The following is a 26,045-nucleotide window of genomic DNA, read 5'->3' on the forward strand; positions in this document are numbered from 1 at the left end:
CCAGTGCTGGGCCAATCCAGGTGGGAATTGGTTTCGTGCCTTGGCCTGTTCCCCCCGGCGGCCCTGTGGCCACCATGCTTCAGAGGCCACTGGACAGTCAGGTTTGGGCCCCCAGTCACGAGACATGCAGGGCATTGGGTGATGGGGGGAGAGCCGGGCCTGTTGTCCCCACCCCAACGAGACCCCAAGTTATCGCCCACGAACAACCTCTCTGGATCCTAAACAAGCTGCTTAACGGCCATGATCCCAGAGACTCAGCAACAAACCTTGATACCCAGTGGCATTTGGCAGAAGTGCGGCCGGACCCCACAGTACATTACTGTCACCAGAACACCCCAGGGAGGAAAGGGTGTTCCCATTCCGCCTGCTCCCTCTTGGCGGCTCGGTGGCCATCATCCTCCAAAGGCCACTGAACAGTCAGGCTTGGGCCCACAGTGAAAAAATTTGTTGTGCCTCGCGAGATGGAGGGGGAGCCTGGCCTGTATTCCCCACCCCAACGAGACCCCAAGTCATCAACCACGACCGGCCTCTCTGGCTCCTGATCAAGCTGCTTAACGGCCATGATCCCAGAGACTCAGGAGCAAATCTCGGAACCCAGCAGGTTTTAGAAGAAATCCCGCAATTTAAGTGTTAAATTTTGGAAATTTCAAAATCACGCGGCCACTACAGCAGCCATGCAACATGTTATCCAAAACCAGCAATAGAACACAAATTGTCTACTGTTGCCTTTTCAGCAGATCTGAGTGTTGGGGTAAAATCTCAAATAATGGTGGGTCTGGTGTCAAAATATTGAATGTGATCAAAGTAGAGAGAGAGTAATGTGGAAATCATCTGCCCCACAGGTAGAGGGAGGGTGTGGGATGGGGGTATATTGGGGATATAGTGGTGAAGAATGGTCACTGGTAAAGGTACGGGTGTTTCATTGTATGACTGAGACTTAGACCCGAAAGCTTTGTAACTGCTCTCACGGTGATTCAATAAATAAAATTATAAAAAATGAAAAAAAAAAGAGTAAGGTGGAGTTCATGCCCAATTCAATCACCTAATCAGTGGCCGAATAAATAGCAGTACTCCTACTTTAAAAAAAATAATAAAAGGAAAATAACTTTTTACCAGCACATTCTTTCAAGTGGCTGCTCCCTGCTCTCCCGAGGGCCTTGAGTTCACCACGTGGACAGGACTTGTGGGAAGAGGGAGAGAAGCAGCAGCCCAGAGGGGGCTGCACAGAGAGCAAGCCCTGCTGCAGGGCCACAGCTGACCTGTCCTCACTGTGATGGGCTCGATGACATCACCGACCTCTCTTTGTGATGCAACCAGACATTCTGCAGCCGCCCCAACTGCCCCCATACTCATTACTTGGTTCACTGCGGAAACGCATAGACAGCAAACATGTTTTGCTGCTTACCAAGAAATCGTGGTTGTAAAACCCCCAAGTGTAGGACACTGAAAAGATTCAGAAACTGGGTGAGGACTCACTGTAGAACTCCCCGGAATTCTTCACGAAGACAGCCGCTAGTTCAGGTCAGCAGGAACTGGCCCGGGCAGCCCAGCACTGATGACCGTGATCAGTCTTCATCACCTCCCTGAGAGTGATGGCGCAGACGCTGTGTGTGTGGAAGAGTGTGCACACCCGTGTGTGAACGTGTTTATCGGAGAGAGTAAATTTGAGTGTGTACTGGAGATGGTGTGTGTGTGTGAGTATGTGCATTTGTGTATGTACGTGTGTCTGTATGTGTGTTGTGAGATCATCTTGAGGGCAGCCTGCTCCTACCAGTTGAGTCATCAAATCTAGCCCCCAAGGCCAGGTCACTGCTCACTGAGTTGGCACTAGGAGGTGCTCTTTGGCCAAGACTTTTCTAAACTTGATTGTTTCAATCTCATTCCTATGGGAGGCCTGTGTAGATGCAGGTCCACCAGCATGGAGGAACTCAGAAGGGAGGGGAAGCAGCGCTTCTGGAGCTGAGCCTTTGTGGTTCTCCCTCCACAGAGCAGCCCACAGGAGAGAGAGACGCTCCCTCCGCAGAGCAGCCCACAGGAGAGAAAGAAGATCTTCTACATATCCTCTGGGTCCAGTTCCTCTGAAGAGAGTCTGGAATCAGCCAGCACCAAGCAGAGCAAGATACCGTCTAAGCAGAAAGTTGAGACTGGCCAAGGAGTGTCAACTCCCCAAAGGGCACCGCCTTCAATGCCATGGCCTTACACATATGGCAAAGAACGAGACACAGAGCACCAGAAGAAAACGGGTAAGAACCAAGGGGTGTGTGTATATGCACAAGAAAAATGGGAATGCGAAAAGGCCCACCTAGAGGTGTCCTGGGGGCTGGTGTGGGAAAGGAGAGTCACAGGCCGGAGAGCCCATTCCGGGGAGGCCTCCACAGGAAACCCCCGTGAGGTGGGCCCATGGTCTCCCCTTCCTGCTGGGCTCCCTGTTGGGGTCAGCTTTGGAGAATCCATGGAAGGAGCCCTCTGGGTGACCTTTTCTCTTATTGATTCTTTAGCTCCTGCTCTGAAAGCATACTTGGCTCCGTGTCCAAGGTCAGCACCAACACTGATCTCTCGAGTACCAGCTGCACGGCCACCCGCTGTGGCAACATTGGACAAGTTCCCAGAGGACCTAGCATGTCTACAACTGAAAGAAGCCCAGGGTCTCACATCAGTGTCTCTGTCTGGAGACCCTCCCACCAATGAGTATCTTGCCTCGGTATATTTTATGATTTTTATTCTTTGTTTTTACTTTATCTGTTATATTTTCATTTAAATAAATTGTGATTGCTACTCTTCACAAGCATCCAGTTGCATTTTTTTTTCTTTTTTTGGTTTTTGGGTCACACCCGGAGAGCACAGGTGTTACTCCTGGCTCCTCACTCAGGAATTACTCCTGGCGGTGCTTGGTGGACCATATGGGATGCTGGGAATCGAACCCAGGTCTGCCGCGTGCAAGGTAAATGCCCTACCCACTGTGCTATCACTCCAGCCCCACATCCAGTTGCATCATAACATACTCTTCATTTGTTCTGGCATTCTTGAAAATATTCATCCAACATAGAAGACGATTCATCTTCATGTTCCTGATATAAATAAAACACAAAATAGAAAATACGTTGATTTCTCCGCAGATCCAGTATGTATTTACCTACTGTTCAGGCAATGCTCTATAATACCCAGTAGTAGTGCTAATAGATATACATGAACAAAATTGGGGCGAACGAGACAGCACAGGGGGTGGGGCACCACCCTGAACAGGGGGCCCAAAACACCATTAGGTTCTGGAGCACAAAAGCCACCTAATCCACAACCAGGGTTATGGTTACTCTTTTTATTTATTAATTTTTTTTTTTTGGTTTTGAGTTCTTGAGCCACACACAGAGATCAGCCAGAACGGGCCAGGTTCTTGCTGCCCCTGAGACTTTAACTTAAGGAGCTGCTGAGATCAAACAGGAGGGCAGAGGTGTTCAGGGCAATCCAGGCTCTGTGCTCGGGGACCAGACATGAAACGGGGAATGACCCAGCGTCAGCCTAGGGGAGGCAGAGAATGGTCTTTCCCTCTGCGCCGTTCTCGGGCCCTGGCAAATCTAAATCGTCAGAAATTACCTTGGGTTCCTTGAATTCCAAGTCTTCTCCGTACTGAATGGCAAAATCAATATGCTGTAATACAATGTTCATGCTTTCTTCATCTGACTGATCATAAGGCAAAAATCGGACCATACTGTAGTCATCAATCTACAAATTAGAGATTTCAGAAAGGTCATTCAACTGACGCTTGAGTGTGAACATTGGTAGTCTAATTAAAACCAACTATGCCTGTGCAGGGAGGAGCAGACAGAAAAACAGCAAATCAGCATTAATTTTTTATGTCCTCTGACCTATTGGAACACTAGTAACATTACAACATTGCTTAAAGACTTTTTTTTAATTTTTGGGTTATACATGGTGATGCACAGCGGTTACTCCTGGTTCATGCACTCAGGAATAACTTCTGGTGGTGCTCAGGGGACCTATGGGATGTTAGGAATCAAACCCGGGTCGAACGCATGCAACACAAACACCCTACCTGCTGTGTTATCGCTCCTGCCCCGACCAGAGACTGGGACTTCTTTTATAGTAATTTATCTGCATTCAACCACCACTGAAAATTTCAAAAGGGTACAGGCAATTCTGATGTGCCAAGTGGCCAGGAAAAAAAGACATTGCAGAATTTCTCTGCTGTGGGACGGGAGAGCTAGTACACTGAGGTGGGCGCTTGCCTCAGCCCCTGAGCACCACCGGGAGTGGCTCCCAAACCTTAAAAACTTCCCACAACAACCCCAAACACTTGCAAAACTCATCAGCCCAGGGATTAGCACAGGGCTTGATTCTTGGCACCAGATGGCATCCTGAGCATTGCTGGGTACAGCCAGGAAGCAACCAATACTGCTGATACGGCCCTCTGGACCCCTGCACTGACCACTACTAGCCTGGTGGGCCAATAATCAGAGCGGCCCCTAGAACCCCCAGCATAGATGACCCACCCACCCCCCCACCAAAAATTAGAAAAATACAAAGTCTTACCAGCCCACATATGGCGTTAGTCAATTTTTTGAATTTTTTGCTTCTGAAGTTGCTTGTAGAATCATCTAATAAAGAATACATGTCTGGATCTAGAAACCTTTAAAAATGAGAGACTGGTGAAGGAAAGAATCTCAAACACTAATTTTGTAGACTGACAATCGAAGTGAAACGAAAAAGGTTCAGCACTGCAAATGAGACCTTCATTATAGTGAACTTACTTCTCAATTTCCTTTTTAGCTCTTTTACTCAGCAGGTCCATTTTTGTCATGATGTTAACTTGCGGGATTTCTAGAGATACCATAGCACTCAAGGCTGCCAAGATGCCAGAAATAAACTGAAAGAGGAAGCAGAAAAGGGACGATGAATCAGTTGTCACCAACAGAGTCCACATAAAAGGTTTCTGATCCCCACTGGAACAAAACCCACCTAAATAGGAGAAACGCTAAGATTGGGGCCCGAGCAAGAGTCCAGGCTTTAAGGCGCTTGCCTTGCGCCTGGTCAGCACAGGTTCTAGCCCAGCACTCCACAGGGTTCCCAGAGCACTACCTAAGTGATTCCTCAGCACAGCGCCAGTAGTGAGCCCTGAGCACTGCCAGGCTGGACCTAACAGAAGACTGCTGGGCCAATAGCTGACCTTAGGATTCTAAAGGTGAGATGGGAAGGAGAAATGCGATCTATAGTGACCACACTTCTCCACTCAACAATATTTTAAAGTATTCAGGAGTTAGCTGGGGTTGAGTTCAGCACTGAGGAAACATATAGTGACAGGGATTAAAAGCAGGTGGGCCACATCAAGGCGAGCACCTTAAGCCCTGTACTATTTTTTGGGGGGGCGGGTAATACCTGGCAATGCACAGGGTTTACTCCGGCTCTTCAGTCAGGAATTACTCTTAGTGGTGCTCAGCGATGCTAGGAATCAAACCCGGATTGGCTGTATGCAAGGCCCTACCCACTGTACTATCACTCCAGCTCCATTTTTAAAATTTTCGGAAGCCCTGTTCTATTTCTGACCTTCAACATTATCTTCTCTCATGCTCTCCACCTCCCCTGATGGGTATTTCCTTTTGGGTTTCTGGGTCACACAATCCCCTGATATAACTAGTGGGTCACTTCGGCTTCTGCACTAAGGAGTTACTCCTGACCAGCTTTGGGAACCATATGGGTGCTGGAGACGGAACCAAACGCCCTCCCTTTCAGTTTTGGGGAATACCCAGAAGGGCTCCTCGCTTTGTGGTCAAGGATCACTCCTGGAGGGGCTCAGGGGGCCCGGTGGCAGTATGGCAGGGATGACACCCAGGCTGGTCACATGCAAGGCAAGATTTCTGCCCACTGTACTATCTCTTCAGCCTCCAGCTTTTTTTTTTCCAGTTATGAAGCCACACACAGTGGTGCTTGGGACTTACTTCTGACACCGCCCTGGCACGACTCCTGAAGGCGACAGCTGAGAGTTGGGGACCACGAGAACTACACTGAACAGTGCACAAGGGGCAAACGTGGCCTCTAACATGCCAGCTCTGTGCTCTGCCACTGGAGTCATCTTCGTGAAATATTAATTTAACAAACATAAGTTCTAAATAACTCCTGGGTATAGTTCATAAACTGTTAAGAATTAAACGATTATAACTAAAGGTATTTGTACTCTGTTTGTGCCGGAGACTGAAAAATCAAGGACAGGTATAGTTTCAAACCTTGAACGACTCCACCATGAATTGAGAATCAACAAGAAACACTCCACAGACTCGGAACTCCCACTGTTCCAGCTGCTGAACCAGCTGTTTCATCACGGGCAGGTGTGTGTACAACTCGATCTGACCTACAAGAACACAAGCTTATTATAAACATGAAATACATTCAACCATCTATTATGGGATAATAACTTTTCCCATAAACTGTCTTAGGGGGCTTGAGAGATAGTATAGAGGGTGGGAACTTGCCTTGCACACAACCAGCCTGGGTTCGATCCCATAGGGTCCCTTGAGCACAGCCAGGAGTAATTCCTGAGCACGAGGCTAGGAGTAACCCCTGAGCTTCATCAGATATGGCACCCGCGGTCCCCCCCAAATTTTTTTAAAGCAAGTTAATCCCTACAAGTAATATATTCCATTTTGCTTGTTTTAAGCCGCACGTGGGGATGCTTGAGGGTCTCTCCGAAACTGCTGGGAGGGCTCGAGGCTACTCAGAGTCCTACATGCAAAGCCTACTACATGTAAAGCATGTCCCCAGCCCACTATCTCTCTAGCCCTATACTATATTCAATTTTTGTTTGTTTTTTGTTTTGGGGACTACCTGATAGTGCTCAGGGCTTATTCCTGGCTCTGTGCTCAGGGATGACTCTTGGCAGGCTCCAGGAACCATATACGGTAGCAGGGATCACCTTAGCTGTGTGCAAGGCAAGTGCCCTACCCACTGTAGTATCTCTCTGGCTCCACCAATATTTTTTTTTCATTTTGGGTCACACCTGGTGATGCGCAGGGTTTACTCCTGGCTCTGCACTCACAAATTGCTCCTGGCAGTGCTCGGGGGACCATATGATATGGTGGGGTTCCGTGTCAGCCGCATGCAAGGCAAACGCCAATCCCATTGTATTATCACACCAGCTCCCCCGGCCCCCCGCGGAATTTTTTAAGCAACTCTGGGTGCACATGTATGTAAAAGAGGCATACAAAGAAAATATACTAAAGTTATTAAAAATGATTTTTAAAAAAATTTTTATTGTGTTATTCTGGGGGGAGGAGGTTTGGGCCACACACACTGGTATTCGGGGAGGCTCCTGACTCTGTACTAAAAAATCACTCCTGGCAGTGCTTGGGGGATCGTATGTGGTACCAGGGATCCAAACTTGGGCTGGCAGAATGTAAGGCAAGGGCTTTAGCTGCCATACTATGGCTCTATAAAGAAAAACAAAACTTGGTTTTGCTCCATAAAATGTAGTACTCACAGGACCATATATGGTGCCAGGGACTGAACCGGTGTCAGCCGCAGCATCCTACCCATCATTCTGTCTCTCCAGCTCTAAAACAAACCTTTTAAAAGCTGCGTGACCTGGGGCCCAAGAAACAACAGGCTGAGCATATGCTCTGCACACAGAAAGACTGAGCTCAGTTCCCAGCACACTATGCTCCCCTAAGCAGGGCTGGGAGCAACCTCCTGATAACAGTTAGGAACAAACCCAGCCTCTAGCACCTCTGGATGAGGCCCCCAAACAGAAGAAAACAAACAGACATTCCACAGCCCCTCATTGAATGACAGTCCACTGTCCAAGAATCTGGGATAAAAGTAAATGAGATGCTAATTTCACTTTCTCCCACCAAGGACAGAACTGCCCAACCCAGGGAAGGTGACAATCTAATTACTGAGCTACCTGGACAGTCAAAAAGGATGTAGTCATCCTCGACATGGCCAAGGCAGTTCTCCAGCCAGTCAAAATTATTGGCGAAGTACTCCATGCAAAACACCAGTCCTCCATTGGGACCGAAGCGCAGGGAACTGTCCTCCATCACATCATCCACCTCGATCAGTTCGCGGATGTCTGCAAAGAATAAACAGGAAATGAGTGCCCATTCCAAAATATTTACATTCACTAGTAATTATTACAACTGTGACAGTATCCACAGAAACTGAACAGGGGCTAGAAAGAAAAAAAAAAAGTACCTAACCAGGGGCAAAAGGAATAGAACAGTGGGTAAGGCGCTTGCCTTGCATGTGGACAACCCACGTTCAATCCTTGGCACCTCATATAGTTCCTCAGCTTCACCAGGAGTGATCCAGGAGCACAGAGCCAGAAGTGCTGAACTCAGCGGGGTGTGGCCCTAACCTCACCCCACCCATCAAGTAAAGAAAAAAAAATAAAACAAATAAATTACAGTAATCTAGGGAATCCCACTCTCAAGTAATGATGCATTACAGTCTCCCAGGTAGACTTAAACCAGAAACACAAGGGGCAGTACTCTTAGAAGGCTAGTAGTTGTACTTATAAATGATAAGGGCAGGGCACACACCCTGGAGTGACAGCAGTATCAGCAGCAAACTCTGAGCACCACCAGATGCAGCCCCAATACAAAATAAAAGGCCAAAGAGACAAGAAGGATTTAGGCCCAGTTCAAATTCCACCCCCACGTAAGCCCTGCAGGAGCAGAGCCAGTAGCGACCCCCAACAGTTAAACCAAAAGCTTCAATTCTTGTACCATATTTTGATCTCTTTCTTCCTTCGGTTTTGGAACCACAGCTGGTGGTCAGGGGCATCCTGAAACATGCACTACATCCCTCTAAGTTAGCACCTGGCCTCTGATTTTTCTCCCCCTTTGGCCTCCCAGGCAGTGTTCAGGAGGCCCAGGGGCCAGAGTGCAAAGGCCAGCGCCCCAAAATGAGATGATCACCTGGAGGGCCTTAGGGGCTACAGGATTACGGTACACAACAGTGCTCAGGGGGCCCTGCAGTGCTGGGCATTAAAGCAGCATCCTGTGTGTGCCAATTATTTGCTCCTAACCCCTCTACTGTCTTCCTGGCCTCCACACTTAATTCTGTGCAAAGATGTTAAGGAATAACACTACAGACTTAGGAAATATTCTCGGCCTCAGAGGAAGCAAGAGTTGGGAATGACTTTTTCCTGCACACTCTCATGTACCTTTTGCATTCTCAATACTGTGCATATAAAACATCTGTTCTAAAACAAGTGAAGTGAGGCTGGAGCGATAGCACAGCGGGTAGGCCGTTTGCCATGCACGCGGCCCAACCCGGGTTCAATTCCCAGCATCCCATATGGTCCCCTGAGCACATCCAGGAGTAATTCCTGAGTGCATGAACCAGGAGTAACCCCTGTGCATTGCTGAGTGTGACCCAAAAAGCAAAATAAAATAAAATAAAATAAAAGAGGTGAAGCAAGGGATAGGGCAGGGAGGGATAGTACAGTGGATAGGGCATTCGCCTTGCACACTTTCGATCAGGGTTCAATCCCCGGCATCCATATGGTCTCCCCAAGCACCACCAGGAGTTATTCCTGAGTGCAGAGCCAGGAGTCACCCGAGCATCAGGAAAAAGAAGGGCCAGATAGACTATACTTAAGGCGCTTGCCTTGCATGCTGCCAACTTGAGTTCAATCCCCTCTGACCTAAGAATTTAAAGCGAGGCCTGTGACATCTCACTTTTTATTAAGGGAAACAAAGGGAACTGTCACAAGCACATCAATAAGTGGATGCTAACACATGATGTTCTGCTGTCTACCATGAAAGCAGGGATCAGTCTGAACGAAGTTTTCAGCTTCTGTGCCTCCCCAGAAGCAGGGGGCAGCACTCACTGCCTCAGGGCCCCCAAGGAGAGGGAAGGCTGCGCCCGGGACTCACCAGCCATCACATCATAGTTGAAATGCTCCGCCGCGGGATCTAAGTTCACCACCTGGACAGAACGGCCGAGGGCTTCACAGTGCTGGACCATGGTGGCACAGTAGGTGCTCTGTGGACCGGGAGGCAGGAGGGGACAGAGCTTCAGGCAGACCCCACACCACCAGACGAACCGCCACAGCCCCTCGTCAGTGTCTACTGAGGCCCAAACTAAGCCTTAATCCCCGGGACTGGGCATCAGGGAACTGCATGCAGTGCAGATCCAGCCCTGCCTTGGGCACACTGACCTCAGGCCAGTGGCAACTTCCTGGTCAGTGTCCTTATCCATGGTCGATGGTCTCCTCACTGTTATGAGATGCAGTAAGTATGATTGAAACGGAAGATTTCTCCCCCGCTCTTGATTTTGGGGCCACAGCCAGCAGTATTTGGAGGGGCCTACATTGTTTGGAGATCGAATGCAGATTCGGTGTGTGCAAGGCCCTGCATGCTCAACCTTTCTGGATTCTCTGGAGCGTAGCACAGCAGGTAGGCATTTGCCTTGCACTCAGCTGACCCGGGTTCGATTCCCAGCATCCCATATGGTCCCCCGAGCACCTCCAGGAGTAATTCCTGAATGCAGAGCCAGGAGTAACCCCTGTGCAGTGCCAGGTATGACCCAAAAACAAAGGCTGTGGAAATAAAGGGGCCCTGGAGCGGGGACACGGAGAGTCCAGAGGGCAGGACACTCCCCTCGCACAAGGCTGTCTCACTTTCATCCCCGGACCATACTGGAAGCCTGCCAGGAGTGATCCCTGAGCACAGAGCCAGGAGTTAGCCCTGAGCACCACTGGATGTGACCCCAAAAGCAAAAAATTGCAGGAGCTCATACTCCAAAATTACTGTACCACATCTGACGGGGTTCAAAGTAGTAGGCAACCAATCTTAGAGGGAAATATATATACATATTTATATATATGTATATATAAAACACAGAAGGTTCAACCTTTTACAACATGTTAGTGATTTCTTATAGATCTCAAAAGCCTGCTGGCCCCTGGGTGGAATACACACTCTTTCCTCTAAGGATACTTTTTATTATAGCATTTTCTGCAATTTTTTTTTTTTTTTTGGTTTTTGGGTCATAACTATCGATGCACAGGAATTACCGCTGGCTTATGGTGTTCAGGGGACCATATGGGATGCTGGGAATCGAACCCGGGTCGACCACGTGCAAGGCAAATGTCCTACCCACTGTGCTATTGGTCCAGCGCCCTGGCGGTTTTTCATATCACAATACAACAGAATAGATTATTTCAGTTCTGCTTTGGGACAGGGATTGGGTTTGGGATGGAACTATCCGAAATATGGTGGTGAGAAGGTGTAATGGTGGTGGGATTGGAGTCTGAATATTAAATGTAATCAAATATTCTAAAACACTTTATAAAATAAAAAAAAATGGGGGGTTGGAGCGATATGACAGGGGGCAGGGCGTTTGCCTTGCAAGTGGCCGGACCGGTTCGATTCCCAGCATCCCCTATGGTCCTCTGAGCACCACCAGGAGGAATTCCTGAGTGCAGAGCCCGGAGGAACCCCTGGGCATCACCGGGTGTGACCCAAAAAGAAAAATAATAATAACAATTTTAAAAAATGAGGGTGGTAGGGAATAAGTTATTGCGCAATAAAAACCCTCTGCTCTTCCCGGCCGCCCGGCCCCCCAGCAACTCCCATTTTCTTTTCTTCTTTTCAACTGAATTTTTAAAGTTGTGAATTTGTTCAATTTTCCCATTTTTCATTTGCTTTTGTAAATTTTTTACTTTTTAAGGGATCACCGCGAGATACAGCTACAGACCTACAAACTTCGGGCTTAAGTTTCAGCCATACCACGAGCGCAACCTGCACTCTCCCGTCTCCTGCCGAACCCTCACCTTCCCGCTGCCGGCGGGGCCCATGACCAGCTGCGCGTAGCGAGGCATCCCGCCTGGCCGCCCGGCCGCCTGACCAGAGCCTGACCGCCGCCCAGCCCGGGCTAACGGCCTCCAGCCTCGCGGGAGACTCGACCCAGGCAGCCGCGACAGCGCCCAGCCCGCCTCACGGCCTCACCGCACCCACACGCCCTTTGACCCGAATTTGGGCCCCGCCCCCGACTACGGAGCGTCCCGCGGGTCAAATCCCGCGTGAGAAAGCGCCCGGAGCCGCCCGGGAAAGGAGGCGGCGCGTGCGCAGACGTGGGGGCCGGAAAGCTGCGGCGCGACCCAGCGCTGCGGCGCCGGCGGGATCCGTTATCGCCGCGGTGACTGTGTCCGCTAAGTCCGCTCCGGGCGCTGAGGTGCTGTTGGCGCGATAGGGTGGCGCCGAGATTTGATTTGATCCGGAACACTGACGTGGAGCCGGGCCCGGTTGCTTCCCGCCCCCGAAAGAAGCCCCCGAGCGGACCCGCGCCCCCCTGCCGCCCCCCACCCCCCGCCCCGCGCCCGACGTCCTCCCTGCTCCCGGGCTCCGGCGTTGCGCTGAAATCTCGGGTTAAAATCCTGTAGTAATCACGAACTGGCTCCTGGTGATTTATTTTCTGATCTTAAATAATTTTATCTTAAATAATTTAATTTATCTTAAATATTTCTGATTTGCCAGATCTTAAAAGTTGTATCGGGGAGCTGGAGCAATAGCACAGCGGGTAGGGCGATTGCCTTGCACGCCGCTGACCCGGGTTCGATTCCCAGCATCCCATATGGTCCCCTGAGCACTGCCAGGGGTAATTCCTGAGTGCAAAGCAAGGAGTAACCCCTGAGCATTGTTGGGTGTGATCCAAAAATGAAAAAAAAAATTGTCACACACATTTGGATTCTGATTGTTGCAAAGATACTTGGTGTTATTAGATCTTCCTTCTAGAGTATTCCCCTCTAAATTGTGTTAAGATTCTGTTCTGGGCCAGAGTGCAGTACAGTGGGTAGGGCAAGGTCCTCGGAGCCCCACCACGAGTGATCCCTGAGCACAGAGCCAGGAATAAACCCTGGGCACCGCCAGATTTGGCACAAAAATAAGTAATAAAAGATTTTGTTAGGGTAGGGCAGGGTAGGGCTGGAGCCATAGCATAGCAGGTAGAGCGGTTGTCTTCCACGCAGCCCACCCAGTTCGATTCCTCCGCCCTTCTCAGAGAGCCCGGCAAACTATTGAGAATATCCCGCCTGGCAAAGCCTGCCAAGCTCCCCACGAGGTATTCGATATGCCAAAAACAGCAACAAGTCTCACAATGGAGACATTACTGGTGCCTGCTCAAGCAAATTGATGAACGGGAGGGCAGTGCTACAGGGCACCACATAGGGTGTGTACCCCACCCAGTCTGAGCCCCACCCAGTCCGACCCCCACCCAGTCCAAGCCAAGATAAGCCTAGGATCACTATCACCCCGTTGTTCATCAATTTGCTTGAGCAGGCACCAGTAACGTCTCCATTGTTACTTTCATCCCTGTCACGCACTAGTGTAGCCCGATGGCATACTGGGGCTCTTTCAGGGTCAAGGGAATGAGGACAATCATTGTTACTGTTTTTGGCATATCGAGTACGCCTCGGGTAGCTTGTCAGGCTCTGCCATGCAGGCAGGATACTCTCGGTAGCTTGCTGGGCTCTCCAAGAGGGATGGAGGCTTTTGGGGCAGCCTCTAATCACTTTTACAGGTGTTCCCAGTCAGGCATATATGCGGGCAGGATACTCTCAGTAGCCTGCTGGCTTCTCTGAGAGTGAGAACTAGACAGTAAGAGGTCGCACTTCTGGGAGCTTGGTTTTATAGTCTCTGGATCTTGTTGATGGGGTTACACGGCAGTTGGTGGTGTTAACGGTCTAGCTACTGGAAGGTGGGGGATCTGGGTGCAGGAGGCCCAGTCCCAAACCGAGCAGGCTTGGAGATCTCAGCCCCACACACCTGGGTTCCTCTGCCAGTTTCTTCATGCGTGAGGCTATCCTAGCGTGTGGAGAGTGGTCTCAACATGGCTGTGGCTGGGTCCCGGAGGTCTTCAGCTGCCAGGACTCTGCTCAGGGCAGAGAGGGAAACTCAACCCACCCCCCTCCAAGGGGCCCCTGATAAGCCCTGAGCACTACCTGGTGTTGAACCAAAACCAAAAAAGAAAAATATCTGTTCAAATCTGAAAAATAAGAATAGTCAAATTTTAAAAAAATATCTGGACAGTCAAGATTTAATGTCAGTAACTTGCTTAGAAAATAAAATGATTCAGGAGCTGGAGAGATAGCACAACGGGTAGGGCGTTTGCCTTGCACGCGGCTGACCGGGGTTCGATTCCCAGCATCCCATATGGTCCCCTGAGAACCACCAGGAGTATCTCCTGAGTGTAGAGCCAGGAGTAACCCCTGTGCATCGCCAGCTGTGACCCAAAAAGCAAAAAAAAAAAAAAAAAAAAAAAAAAATGATTCAATATTATAAAGAAAAGAAGGGCCCTGAAGGTCACTTCATCTGCATAACTACATGGGTGTCTGATTTCATCTGGTCTTTCATTTTTACCATTCCTAAAAAAGTAAAACACTGTTTATCAAGAAAGTATAAATGAAAGGTAACTTTATTACTGAAGAGAAAAATGTGTATACAAGAAAGTCTAGAATATTTTTCCCCATGCACTACTTTTGTAATAAAATTCCAAGTATCAACTTTGAAGATATTTACAAGATAAATTTTTCTTAACATGTGACCATTTACTATGTGGTGGACATTTTTTATAGAAATCATATACATAAACTAAATATATTCTTATAGTTTACAAGAAGCTTAGCGCATTGTATTAACAGAAGATGATATATTTTACTGCAAAATATTATAAAAGTGATACAATTTTGTGACTCTTAAATGTTTAATTACTTGATTTGAACAAGAGAATGAAGAAAAAAACAACAAAAATCATCAAGACGGGTCTGGCTTTAAGATTTTTTGTATTCAATTCGTTCTACTTTCACATCATCTCCAATTAGTTGATACACGTAAGTGACAACTGTAGAAGCCTGAATATCCATCAACACAAATGAAGGAATAATATTTCTGAAAGAAAATATAAATAATGTCAGTGTTTTGTGCTCAAAAGTAAAAGGCAGCAGCCCTATAAATTTAAATTCAAGAAGAAATCTGGTTGTTACATACTAAAAATAATCATTAAAGATGACTGCCAAAATGGTTATAATTAAATGGCTAAATTTCTCTTATGAAATGTCACATATGCAATTACTAACTCTACAAAATACAAAATTTCTCAAACTGCATACAACTCACGTTTCCAAGGCATTATATGCTCCAGTGGCAGAACCTGGGTTAATGTAAAACTTATTTTCATGCTCAAATGCTTCAAATTTGTGTGTATGTCCAGAGATAAGAATGTCCACATCAAACTGCCTCTGCAGCAGTGCTAAGCTGGCCATGTCACCCCATGGAATCACTTGATGCCCATGGATCAAGCCGATTTTGAACTGCCCAACGGTCACAACTTTCTGTTCTGGATAGTTCAGATTCTAAAAAAGCAGACATAAGAAAAGTATTTTAGAGATACAGATTTTAAAAACAGCCAGCTTAAATATTCCATCCCATTGACATTTTGACGTCAGTCATCCACAACCAACAAATTTATGAAATATCTGAGGTATAAAATCTGAAACAAGGATGTATTCAATGGGGTCGGAGTGATAGCAGGGCATTTGCCTTGAACACAGCCGACCCGGGTTCTATCCCTGGCAGCCCATATGGTCCCTAAGCACCACCAGGGTCATTCCTGAGTAGAGTCAGGAGTAACCCCCAAGCATCACAAGGGTTGCCCAAATACAAAACAAAACAAAACAAATGATGTATTCAAATTATATCTTAGGGGACCAAAGAGATAGCTCAGTGGGTTGGGCTAAAGTTTTGTGTGCAGTTGTGCCTCGTTCAATCCTCAGGGCCATGTGGGCTATCTATGAGCACAGAATGAGAAGCCCCTGAGGATGGCCTGTCTGACCCCAAAAACAAAATAAAAATAACAAATCACATCCTAAATATTAATAGTTACACATGGTTTAAATTAAAGTGATAGTAAACACTTTTTTAGTAAAAACACTTTTTCATGGGCCTTATAAGTACCAATCTAATTAATATTTACAAACAATTCCAGGAAGCAGTTTGAATTAAGAACCCTATTTGTTTTTGTTTTGGATCACACATGACAGTGCTAAGGAATCACTCCTGGGCTCGGGTAACCATATGGGATGGCCAGAGATTGAACCCAGGTTGGCTGCATGTAAGACAAGTAACCCACCCACTGTAGTATCTCTCCAGCCCACTGAACCCCAGTTTTGAATAAAACAGGCAGAGAAGTTAAAAGAGCCTTCCCCAGGCCATATACTATGAATTGGTTGAGTCAAGGTGCAAAGTCTGGTAGGTTTCACTCTCTCTGGACCCCATAAGGTTCTTTTGAACCATCTCCTAGGAAACCCCACTCGAAATCGTCTCATTCATATTTTACACAGGAGGATACCTAGATATAATTTGTTTAAAATATCATCATAGGGGCTGGAGTGATAGCACAGCGGGTAGGGCGTTTGCCTTGCACGCGGCCGACCTGGGTTCAATCCCCAGCATCCATATGATCCCCTAAGCACTGCCAGGAGGAATTCCTGAGTGCAGAGCCAGGAATAACCTCTGAGCATCGCTGGGTGTAACCCAAAAAAGCAAAAAAATAAATATCATCATCAACTAAGGACAAAGATGGAGCTTCAGAAATCCCAACAATGAATTTTTTTACATTAAAGTCAGTTTACTATGTATATACAGTAAAATTATTCTTAGTGCACAAGGAATTTTAACAAACAGAGCAATGTAAACACTGCCACAATCAAGATATAAAACAGTTCTATCAAATTCCTCAAATCCTCAATCCCCTTTATACAACCTTTAAGATAGGGAGGAAGTGAAGGATTTCAGCAGGACCGTGATGAGACCTCACTTCCCTGAAAAGGCTCACGCGTGTAAATTACTTGGTGATGAAACTGGAGGAAGGATAGAATCAGGAAGGTGGCATGCACTCAACGCCTCTTTTGCAAACCACAACACCCAAAAGGAGAGAGAGCACAAAAGGGAATGCCCTGCCACAGAGGCAGGGTGGGATGGGTGCGATGGGGGGTGGGAGGGATACTGGGAACCCGTGGTGGTAGAAAATGGGCACTGGTGGAGGGATGGGTACTTACTTGATCACTGTATAACTGAAACCCAAGCACAAAAATTTGTAAGTCTACAACTATATCTCATGGTGTTTCACTAATAAAAATTTTTTTTAAAAAAATTTTTTAATTAAAAAAAAAAAGGAAGGTGGCATGCAGCAAAGTGATCTGATGAGACTGAAGCAGGAAAATCAAGGTCTGAGCAGGACCAAATTATGGGCCTACACGCTGAGCCACTGGGCAGACTAGCAGGCAAGCATTGCTGGCCCCAATGAAAAAGTGAAATAGGGCTGAGAGTATGCTGACACTGTAGCTCATGTGCGCAGCCTCAGAGGGCCAGCATGCCTGTGTCCTTCCCAGCAACAACCCCCACTACAAAGGGAATTATTATTGAGAAGAATTTTATGTTTTAGTGAGTGTTATTTTTGTGCTTAAGGGGACAGGCTTGGAGGGCGGGTGGGTAACCGGTATGTTGGTGGAGGGAAGGTCACACTGGTGGAGGGATTTGGGCTGGAACACTAGGTGCCCCAACAACTATATTATGAACAGCATTGTAAAAACCGTGGTGCTTAAATCAAGTAAAAATAAATAAATATAGGGCTGAGGGTATGCTATGCACAAAGGAGGCCTTTTCCATCCACAAGGGACTGCAGTAGTATAGCGGTGCCTGCTTTGCACCCGGCCAAACTGGGTTTGATCCCCGGCATCCCACATGGTCCCTGAAGCACCAGGAGTAATTCCTGAGTGCAGATCCAGGAGCAAACCTTGAGCACTGCCAGGTATGATCACAAAATCAAAAATCAAAAAAAAAGGTCCCACAAGCACTGTTGGGAGCAACTCCTGGACACAGAGCCAGGAGTAGCCCCTAAGCACTGCCGGGTATGATCCCAAACCTACTTTGGCACCACCCGACAGGGTGCTGGGGAGATGGCTCCAGAGGCCAGAGAGCACACTTAGCATGCAGGAGTGTCGGAGTGAGCCCCAGCACAACAGGACTACTGGATCACGGCTGTAAACAGCCTGAGCGCTGCCAGGTATGGTGCAGAGAGAGAGAGAGAGAGACAGAGAGAGAGAGAGAGAGAGAGAAGAGGAGAGGAGAGGAGGAGGGAGAGGGAGGGAGAGGGAGGGAGAAGGAAAGGAAGAGGAGAGAGGGAGAGGAAGAGAGATAGGAGAGGGAAAGGGAGAGAGGAGTAGGGAAAAGGTGAGAGAGGAGAGAGAAAAAGAAAGAGAGAGAGAGAGAGAGAAAATAAGAGTTGAGAAACTCTGGTCTAAAGATTAAAGGCACTACAAAAGACTAAAGGAAGGCAAGAGTTATAGCTCAGTGGTACAGCACTTCCCTTTGTATGCCTGAGACTCTAGATTCAATTCCTAAAACAGGGAAAGAAAAATAGGGAGGAAATTTGGAAAGGGAGAAGGAAATACATCACCTCATCGAAGTCGCCTCTTACAATATGAACGTCTCCAGCCAGAGTCTTGAGGTAGTCATAACTCTCTTTGGTGCAAAGGTTTCCAGTGCAGAGAATATGCTGAATTTTTCCTGGGACCAACAGTTTTTTGAATTTAGCCGGCAAACTGTTGCACCGGTGTGGGATGTGCAGGTCTCCTAATACCAACACCAACTTCAGAGTACCAAGGTGAGACAAGACATAAAGTTATAAGCTTTCCTCCCATAACTGCCCTTCAAATCAAACTTATCAAACATTCCAGACCCCCAAAGAGAAGTTATACATATGGTTCCTGTCATGGCCATTTAAATAAACACATGTATGGCAATGTGCTTTGTTGCACATCAAATATAATTTTGGTGACAAACATGTGTATGCATAACACAATCATTTTATTTGCCAAGAATAAAAGCAAGCTTTATGAAGTGATCCATTTAGAGAACTATAAAACTAAATATTTTCAAAATGAAAATACACTATTGGACCAAATGGAATTTTTGAAGACTAATATGGTAATTCATATTCCTGTACTTGTTATATAAAACTTTACACTGATTCTAAAAACCTTAATAAAGAGAGTAGTTAAACATGAAAATAATAGAATTTTTGTTTGTTTTTGTTTTGGGTTCACATCTGGTGATGCTCAAGGGTTACTCCTGGCTCTGCACTCAGGAATCACCCCTGGCAGTGCTCAGAGAACCATATGGAATGCCAGGGATCAAACCCACGTCAGTCACGTACAGGGCACCCTGCCCACTGTACTACCACTACAGCCTATAATAACAGAAAAATTAATTCCATAGTTTACTAGATAGACAAGTTTTTGGAGAAACAGGATCCAAAATTTTTGTTATTTTAGCTATAGCTAAAACTACTGGCTATATATTAGAGGTATAAAAACAGAAACTGTTTTAAAGAGTTTCAAATAAGACAAGTGTTTATCTTTACTGCATTACAGAATCTTAACTCATATATATATGCAATATATATGATATATATATATATATATAAGCTTTGGGATTCATACTTCCCATATTAGCTTTTAGCAGTCCTCAGGGGTTACTCCCAGCTCACTGCTCCAGTAACATGTAGTGCCAAAGATAGAACCAAGTCTGCCCATATGTAAAGCATGTACTCTAGCTCACTGAGCATCTCCTTGGGTCTCTCGTGCTCTCTCTCTCACTCTTTCTCTCTCTCTCTCTCTCTTAGTTTTATTACCTAGATTAAACTATGTAGTGAATATATAGTTTCCAAACTTAAAATAACATTTTCACAATCTTTTATGTGCATCAGAGTATTAAAACAAATGAGAAAGATTAGTTAAATGTATTTATCAGAGGTCTTTAAAAATAGTTTCAGGTGATTAAAAAATCTTGCATTTAAATATATAGGAATAAAAACCTCAAAGCTATAAAGTTTTAATTAAAAATTAAACACAAACACTCCTTTTTCTTTTTGGCCACATTCAGAGTTCCTTAGGGGACCATGCAATGTTGGGGATAGACACCAAGGTTTCTGCCGATCACGCATGCATTCCAGCCCTTTTATATTTTGTTTGTACTTGGAGGTGTTCCATCTAGCAGTGCTCAGGGTTTACTCCAGGCTCTATGCTTAGGGATCACTGCTAGTGGGACTTGGGGAAACAGATTAACTGGGGTTGACTTTATGCAAGGTAAGCACTCTACCTGCTGTACTATCGCTCCAGGTTCTATTATATTTTTTTGTTTTGGGGAGGAGGTGAACCCAGCAATGCTCAGGGGTTACCCCTGGCTCTGCATTCAGCAACTGCTCCTGGAGGTGCTCAGGGAACTACATGGGATGCTGGGGAACGCGGGTCGGCCTTGTGCAAGGCAAACACGCTATGCTATACTATTGGTCCACCCCCTATAGTTATTTAATTTTGGGCCACCCTTGGCAGTGCTCAGGACTTACTCCTGGCAGGGCTCGGGCCATATGCAGTACCAGGAATCAAAGCTGGGTGCAAAGCAAGGCTTTACCCACTGTACTATCTCTCTGGTCCCTTTATTTTTAAATAGATATCATTTAATTCAGTTATTTAACAAAACATTGTCCAGAATGTCAATCTGATAATTTGGCTATAATATAGTTTCAAATACATTCTATCCAGTCCTTCAAAGGACTTTTTTGGGGGCCGGGCGATGACACCTGGCAGTGATCAGAGTTTAGTTTCGACTCTGTGCTCAGGTGTCACTCCTTGAGGGGCTTGAGGAGACCATAAGCAGTCCTGGGGACTGCAACTGAGGGGCCGTGTGTAAGGCAAGCACCCTACCCTCTGCTCTCTCTCTCTGGCCCCTTGTTTTATTTTTCTGAGTTCTTTTTGGGTCACACTTGGGTGTGCTCAGGACTCCCCCTGGCTCTGTGCTTGGGGATTACTGCTGGCAGTGTTACGGGGATCATATCTGTGCTGGGAGGCAAACTAAGGTCACCTGCATGCAAGGCAAGCACCTTACTCCTTGTACTATCTCTCCAGCCCCAAAGGAAAGTTTTTTCAAGTTGTTTACTATAAGCACTTTTGACAGGATATTTTCCATAAAGATGTACACATCTTTTTAACTGCTTTCAAATTAGGCAAAACAAATACTTACTACTATCAAAGAAAACATTACATATCTAAAGTAGCATGAAATAGCTTTGTAAACTGAAATTAATCAAAAACCAAAATGAGCAAAATTAAAATAACTAAATCAAGTGTGCAAAGGAAAGGCACTGATATCAGAATATGAGTAAAAGTAACACAAGGTTACAAACTGAATTTGAAAAGATATTGTTAAATACATTTCTTCTTTCCGAGTTTATAGTCTGTTCTTTACAACTGCAGGTGGTATCTGCTCAATGACATTATTGCAATCCGAATCTTAGCAAAATATCTTGTAAAACTAAAATTCATTTGAAGTTTCCACCCTCACTGATAATTAACTAAAAAGTATACCTAGAAATACAATGTTTTTAACAGGATATCCTTTCAGATATCAGCTGAAGCACATAGTCAATGTGGGAAGCTGATATTTGAAAAAAGGTTAAAAAATAGATTTCTGTATTAAAAAAATTAAGACAAACCTAAATCTCATAAAAAGATATCTTGGTTCCTGGGGCACCACCAAGAGTGCAGCACAGGAGTAAGCCCCAAACATGGCCAGATGCAGTTCCAAAACCCGGGGGGGGGGGGGGGGGGGGGGGGGGGGGCGAGATGGCAGCTTATAAGAACTTTAGCAAGAGTCTTCACAATCATTATAACTTCAATTCTATGATCTATTGTGGATTATGCCCACGCATACTCAAGACTATTAACAGTCTAAGGATATAACTGGATGATACAAACATTTCTTTCTTTCTTCTTTTTTTTGTTTTTTGGGCCATACGCTGTGGTGCTCAGGACTTACTTCTAGCTCTGCACTCAGGGATCATTCCTGGAAGGGTTCAGAGGACCATTTGGGGTATCAGGAATCAAAAACCTAGATTGGCTGTGTATAAGACAAAGGCCCTATCTGCTATATCCAGCCCCAACTGTGATTTTCTTTCACTTACTATATAGTTTACTACACACAATCGAATGATAAAGAAAATAGAGTCACAAAATAAATGTCATAACTCATGTTACCCAAATCCTATCCTCCGACTATTTAGGTTAGATGTGATCTTTTTGGGGTTTGGGGCGCCTCCCAAGCTATGGTCTGCCAGAGCCCTAAAATAATGGAAATACCCAGGGCCAATCTAGTTACCCAGGCAATGCTGAGGGCCTCAAGAGCCACACCAGCAGTGCCTAGGACCTCCACGGCTACATCCTTTGATGGCTGCAGGTAGGAATCTAACCATGCAGAATGAACTCCATTTGGGGGGCCACATTCAGCAATACTCCAGGGTTACTCCTGGCTCTGCACTCAGAAAATTACTCCTGGCAGTGCTCAGGGGAAACTATGGAATGCCAGGGATTGAACCTGTGCTAGCCATATGCAAGGTAAGTGCATGTACTATTGCTCCAGCCCCCAGATGTGATCTTTAAACACAAAGACAGATCCTAGAAATACCAGTCTTATGTTAAGTCCATTTAAAGAATCAATGCAATCAATGTGTAAGAATTTGGTACTTCCTGTTTAACAAATCTTGAGAGGATGAAAAATCCAGTAATGAAGACACCCAACCACCATTGTTAGTAGGTGCTAAGAGAAGAAACTTACTCTGTGCCCAGCCTTAGTGGGATGAAGAAGTTGATTGCAGACAGGGGAATGAAAAAAAAGGGCGAAACATGACCAATGTTAAAAGAAAGCAATGAAAAAGAAACAAACAAAAAAAAATTACATCAAATGAATATGCAATTGTTAATGATTTCCGAGTGTTATGAAAGAAAATGTTAAAAATCAGCTTGGATCAAAACAATAATAAAAGATTTGCCATATTTTTAAACATATGCACATTAAAACACACACAATAAAAGAGTTGCTGTTTTTTAAAATGTGTATTCAAACACGCACACAGCTTATCAATTTTATTTGCATTTCCTAATCTTGTTCTCCACGTTGACTACCATCCCTTTTATTTCCAATTTTTTTTTGAATTTTTTTTTTTTCTTTTCGGATCACACTTGGCTATGCTCAGGGGTTACTCCTGGTGGTGCTTGGGAGATCATATGGGATGCTGGGGATCCAACCCAGGTCAGCTGCATGCAAGGCAAATAACCTACCTATCCTGTTTCCAATTCTTAGAATTTTGTAACACAATTTAAAAGATTCCTTCAGTGATAAGTTTAGACAAAAAATACCATCTTCTGAATGTTCTATCTTTTTTATGGGGGGGCTCCCCCACACCCAGTGGTGCTCATGAGCTAAAGCTCAGTGCTCAGGGAGCCATCTGGTGCCTGGGATCCAATCTGGGGTTCCCACACACAAAGCATGTACTCTAGCCCTTTGAGGTATGTCTCTGGACCCATTTTCTGAATTTTTAAGGTCTAATTAATCCTCAAGTATATTATTTTTGTTTTGTTTTGGGGGGTGGACACACCAGTATGCAGGTCACTCCTGGCAGGCTTAGGGTCTGTATGGGATGCCGGGGATCAAATCTGGGTCAGCTGTGTGCAAGGGAAGTGCCCGACAGGCTATAGTATCTCTCCATCCCCACAAGTGTACTAACTTTTAATTTTTCAATTTTCAAAATTTCAATACAGATCTCCCTTGATATATAATGGGGTTATTCCTCATTAACCATTAAAAGTTGAAAATTGTCTAAGTAAAAAGTGATATGCTACACCTGCATAGTCACCTATATGATGGGATGCAAAAACACTACATACGAAAGCAAAAAACCATGGGTAAGTCAGTGGTTTTCAACTGTCCTCATACAGACCAACATCAGACTGCAGAAATTTCCCTGCCATCGGGCCAGAACGATAGTACAGCGAGCAGGGTGTTAGCTTTGCACACGGCCAAGCCGGGTTCGATCCCCAGCATCCCATATGGTCCCCTGAGCATCACCAGGAGTAATTCCTGCGTACAGAGCCAAGAGTAACCCCTGCACATTGAGGGGTGTGGCCCAAAAAGCCAAAATAAGAAATTTCCTGCCATTTAACACATGGTACACTTGGATCATGTCATAGTACTATACTGACTGGTAAATTATATTTTTCTCTTAACAGTCCACAAAATATTTCCATTTTCACCAGTATGCAGGCGTAAGAATGTTGTCATCTACTCTTGTACAGTGATGGGTTCTACCTTCATAATCTTAGAGCTTCCAAGCATGCAGAGTATTAGGGCAGAAGAGAGCTCAACAGCGAAGCCCATGCTTGGCAATCGGAAGGCCTGATCAGCACCACAGGGACCCCAGATCACCAGTGGGGGCAGCCCCCAAGCAGCAGCACCACCACCAGGAGAAGGAGAATTATTGCATTGCATGTTGCTACTCTAGGAAAACACAAAAATTCAAACTTCAAAGGTTAGTTTCTAATGAACGCCTGTCATTTTTTCACCATTGGATAGCTGAAAAAATTTCAAATCATTAAGTTGGGGAACATCTGCAGCTGAAAACTTATGCTATCAGCAGGTCGTCATTGGTGGAGTTATTAAGTCGCCAACGACAGATCCTAAAGACAGATTCCTCCGGTTAAAAACCGACCTTCTCCACATCTGAATGTGTCCCGAGCGCTCGGCACTCCAGTGACCTAGACTCATTTCTCTTGAGCCAAACGAGATGCTTCTAGTCTCTTTCGCCCCCCAAATCGCTAAATTCTACTTCATTCTATTTCACGGGGGCGGTGGGGAGGGGGGGGCGATGTTCCAGTCGAACCAGCCCAAGTCCCAAGCAAGAATCTGTTCAGCGCTCAGCAAACTTCAGACGGATGAGCAGGGAATCAGATCGGGTCATTTCCTCTTCTCAAAAGGACTGTGAACTCATCACCCTAAAGGGATCCCTCTAGACTCACCACGGGAGTCTGTGCAGAAAAGCAAAAATTAAAGGGGGGCGGCGGAGGGCGTTTACCGCCACAAATCAACGACCGAGGCGGCGTGGGCTGTCGTGGAGGTGAGGTCGCCACCTCCCCCGGGTCCCATCTGCTGCAAAACCGGGACTCTGAAACGTGCACCCCCCACCCCCCACCCCGAGCTCGGCGGCGCTCCCTCCCGAGCCCCCCCCCCAGTCGCTCCCTCTGAAAACAGAGTCCGCGCGGGTGGGGGGTGGAGGGCGGGGCAGCTCCCGGGCGTCTGGTGTGGGGGGTCCGGGGGGGTCCGGGGGCTCCGGGATCCGGCGCGGGAGTTTCCCCGACCACTTCGGCCCAGGGAGGAAACGCCGCCCCGGCCTCTGCGGCGCGCGGCCCCGTCCCCAGGCGTCGGCTCGCTCCTCCCGGGCGAGGGGGACCCCGTGGTTCTCCCCCGGCCCCCGGGGCGGCGGACGCCCGGCGGGAAGGGAGGGAGCGGGGCGCGGATTCTCCGCCCAGCCCAGCGGCCGCTTCTCGCCCCCGGGAGGCAGGGGCCCGGGGCCGACCCCGGGAGCGGCGGGCGGCGCCTGGGGCAGCCGCGAGCGGAGGAAGCGTCTGGAAGCGGAAGGGGGCCGTGCCCCCCTCGGGAAGCGCCAGGCGCGCGCCCCCAGGCCTCCGCGGCGAGGGCGAGCGGGTCTCGTGACAGAAGCGGCAGCCGCCCTCGACGGGTCCGGGCCCCGGGCTGCGGCGCGATCGGGGCCGGCCGCACCCTGAGGTGGCGGCGGCGCCTCCCCGCCGCCGCCCCCCACCCCCACCCCACGCCTTCCCACCGGGCCTGCTCCCGGCGCGGGGCCGGGCCGCGCCCACCGGGGGCCTCCGGGCCCGCCCCAGCCCTCGCCCTCCTCCCGGGGCTCCCCACGAGGCAGCCTCCCGGCCGAGGGGCGCGCGGCGGCGGCCGCCCTCACCATCCTGTCACTGGGCTCCGCGAGCTCGGTCAGCACAACCACCGCCGCCCTCTTCCTCAGGCTCCGGCCGCCCCGCCCACCCCCGCGCCAGCCAATGAGCGGCGAGCTGGGCGCGAGGCCGCCCTACGGGGGCTCGCACGGGCCTTTCCCCGCCGTCGCGCGAAGCCGGG

General features: G+C 47.3%; 2 protein-coding genes across 3 annotated transcripts; both read right to left on the reverse strand.

The window, feature by feature from the left end:
* Positions 1-2,752: 2,752 nt before the first annotated feature.
* LOC130016508 (GPN-loop GTPase 3) lies at positions 2,753-11,940 on the reverse strand. Of its 2 annotated transcripts, none has more exons than XM_056107225.1 (8): positions 11,789-11,940; positions 9,888-9,996; positions 7,910-8,077; positions 6,237-6,361; positions 4,767-4,882; positions 4,549-4,645; positions 3,592-3,720; positions 2,753-3,068 (listed from the first exon to the last, which is right to left on the reverse strand). In XM_056107225.1, the coding sequence occupies exons 1-8, from the start codon at positions 11,834-11,836 to the stop codon at positions 3,006-3,008; spliced, it is 855 nt and encodes a 284-aa protein (XP_055963200.1). In that variant the 5' UTR covers positions 11,837-11,940; the 3' UTR covers positions 2,753-3,005. The 2 variants fall into 2 exon arrangements, with proteins under 2 accessions (XP_055963200.1, XP_055963199.1); XM_056107224.1 differs by having other exon boundaries at positions 9,888-9,994; positions 11,748-11,940.
* A 2,469-nt stretch (positions 11,941-14,409) lies between these two features.
* On the reverse strand, positions 14,410-25,946 carry VPS29 (VPS29 retromer complex component). The gene is made up of 4 exons (XM_056107228.1): positions 25,876-25,946; positions 18,469-18,660; positions 15,129-15,364; positions 14,410-14,900 (listed from the first exon to the last, which is right to left on the reverse strand). Exons 1-4 carry the CDS (start codon positions 25,876-25,878, stop codon positions 14,783-14,785), a joined length of 549 nt encoding a protein of 182 aa, XP_055963203.1. The 5' UTR covers positions 25,879-25,946; the 3' UTR covers positions 14,410-14,782.
* Positions 25,947-26,045: the final 99 nt, after the last annotated feature.

Source organism: Sorex fumeus, unplaced genomic scaffold (genome assembly GCF_029834395.1).
Source record: "Sorex fumeus unplaced genomic scaffold, SorFum_2.1 ptg000155l, whole genome shotgun sequence".
Classification (NCBI taxonomy): Eukaryota; Metazoa; Chordata; class Mammalia; order Eulipotyphla; family Soricidae; genus Sorex; species Sorex fumeus.

Coding starts and splice junctions, on each gene's coding strand:
- LOC130016508 (XM_056107224.1), bottom strand. CDS start 11,836: ATGCCTCGCTACGCGCAGCTGGTCATGGGCCCCGCCGGCAGCGGGAAG. Junction 6,362..7,909: donor CATCCTTTTTGACTGTCCAG/GTAGCTCAGTAA, acceptor GTGTTCTTGTAG/GTCAGATCGAGTTGTACACA. Junction 4,646..4,766: donor GCTAAAAAGGAAATTGAGAA/GTAAGTTCACTA, acceptor TCATTTTTAAAG/GTTTCTAGATCCAGACATGT.
- VPS29 (XM_056107228.1), bottom strand. Junction 15,365..18,468: donor TAAGAGGCGACTTCGATGAG/GTGATGTATTTC, acceptor CTGCTTTTTTAG/AATCTGAACTATCCAGAACA. Junction 14,901..15,128: donor GCATATAATGCCTTGGAAAC/GTGAGTTGTATG, acceptor ATTTTCTTTCAG/AAATATTATTCCTTCATTTG.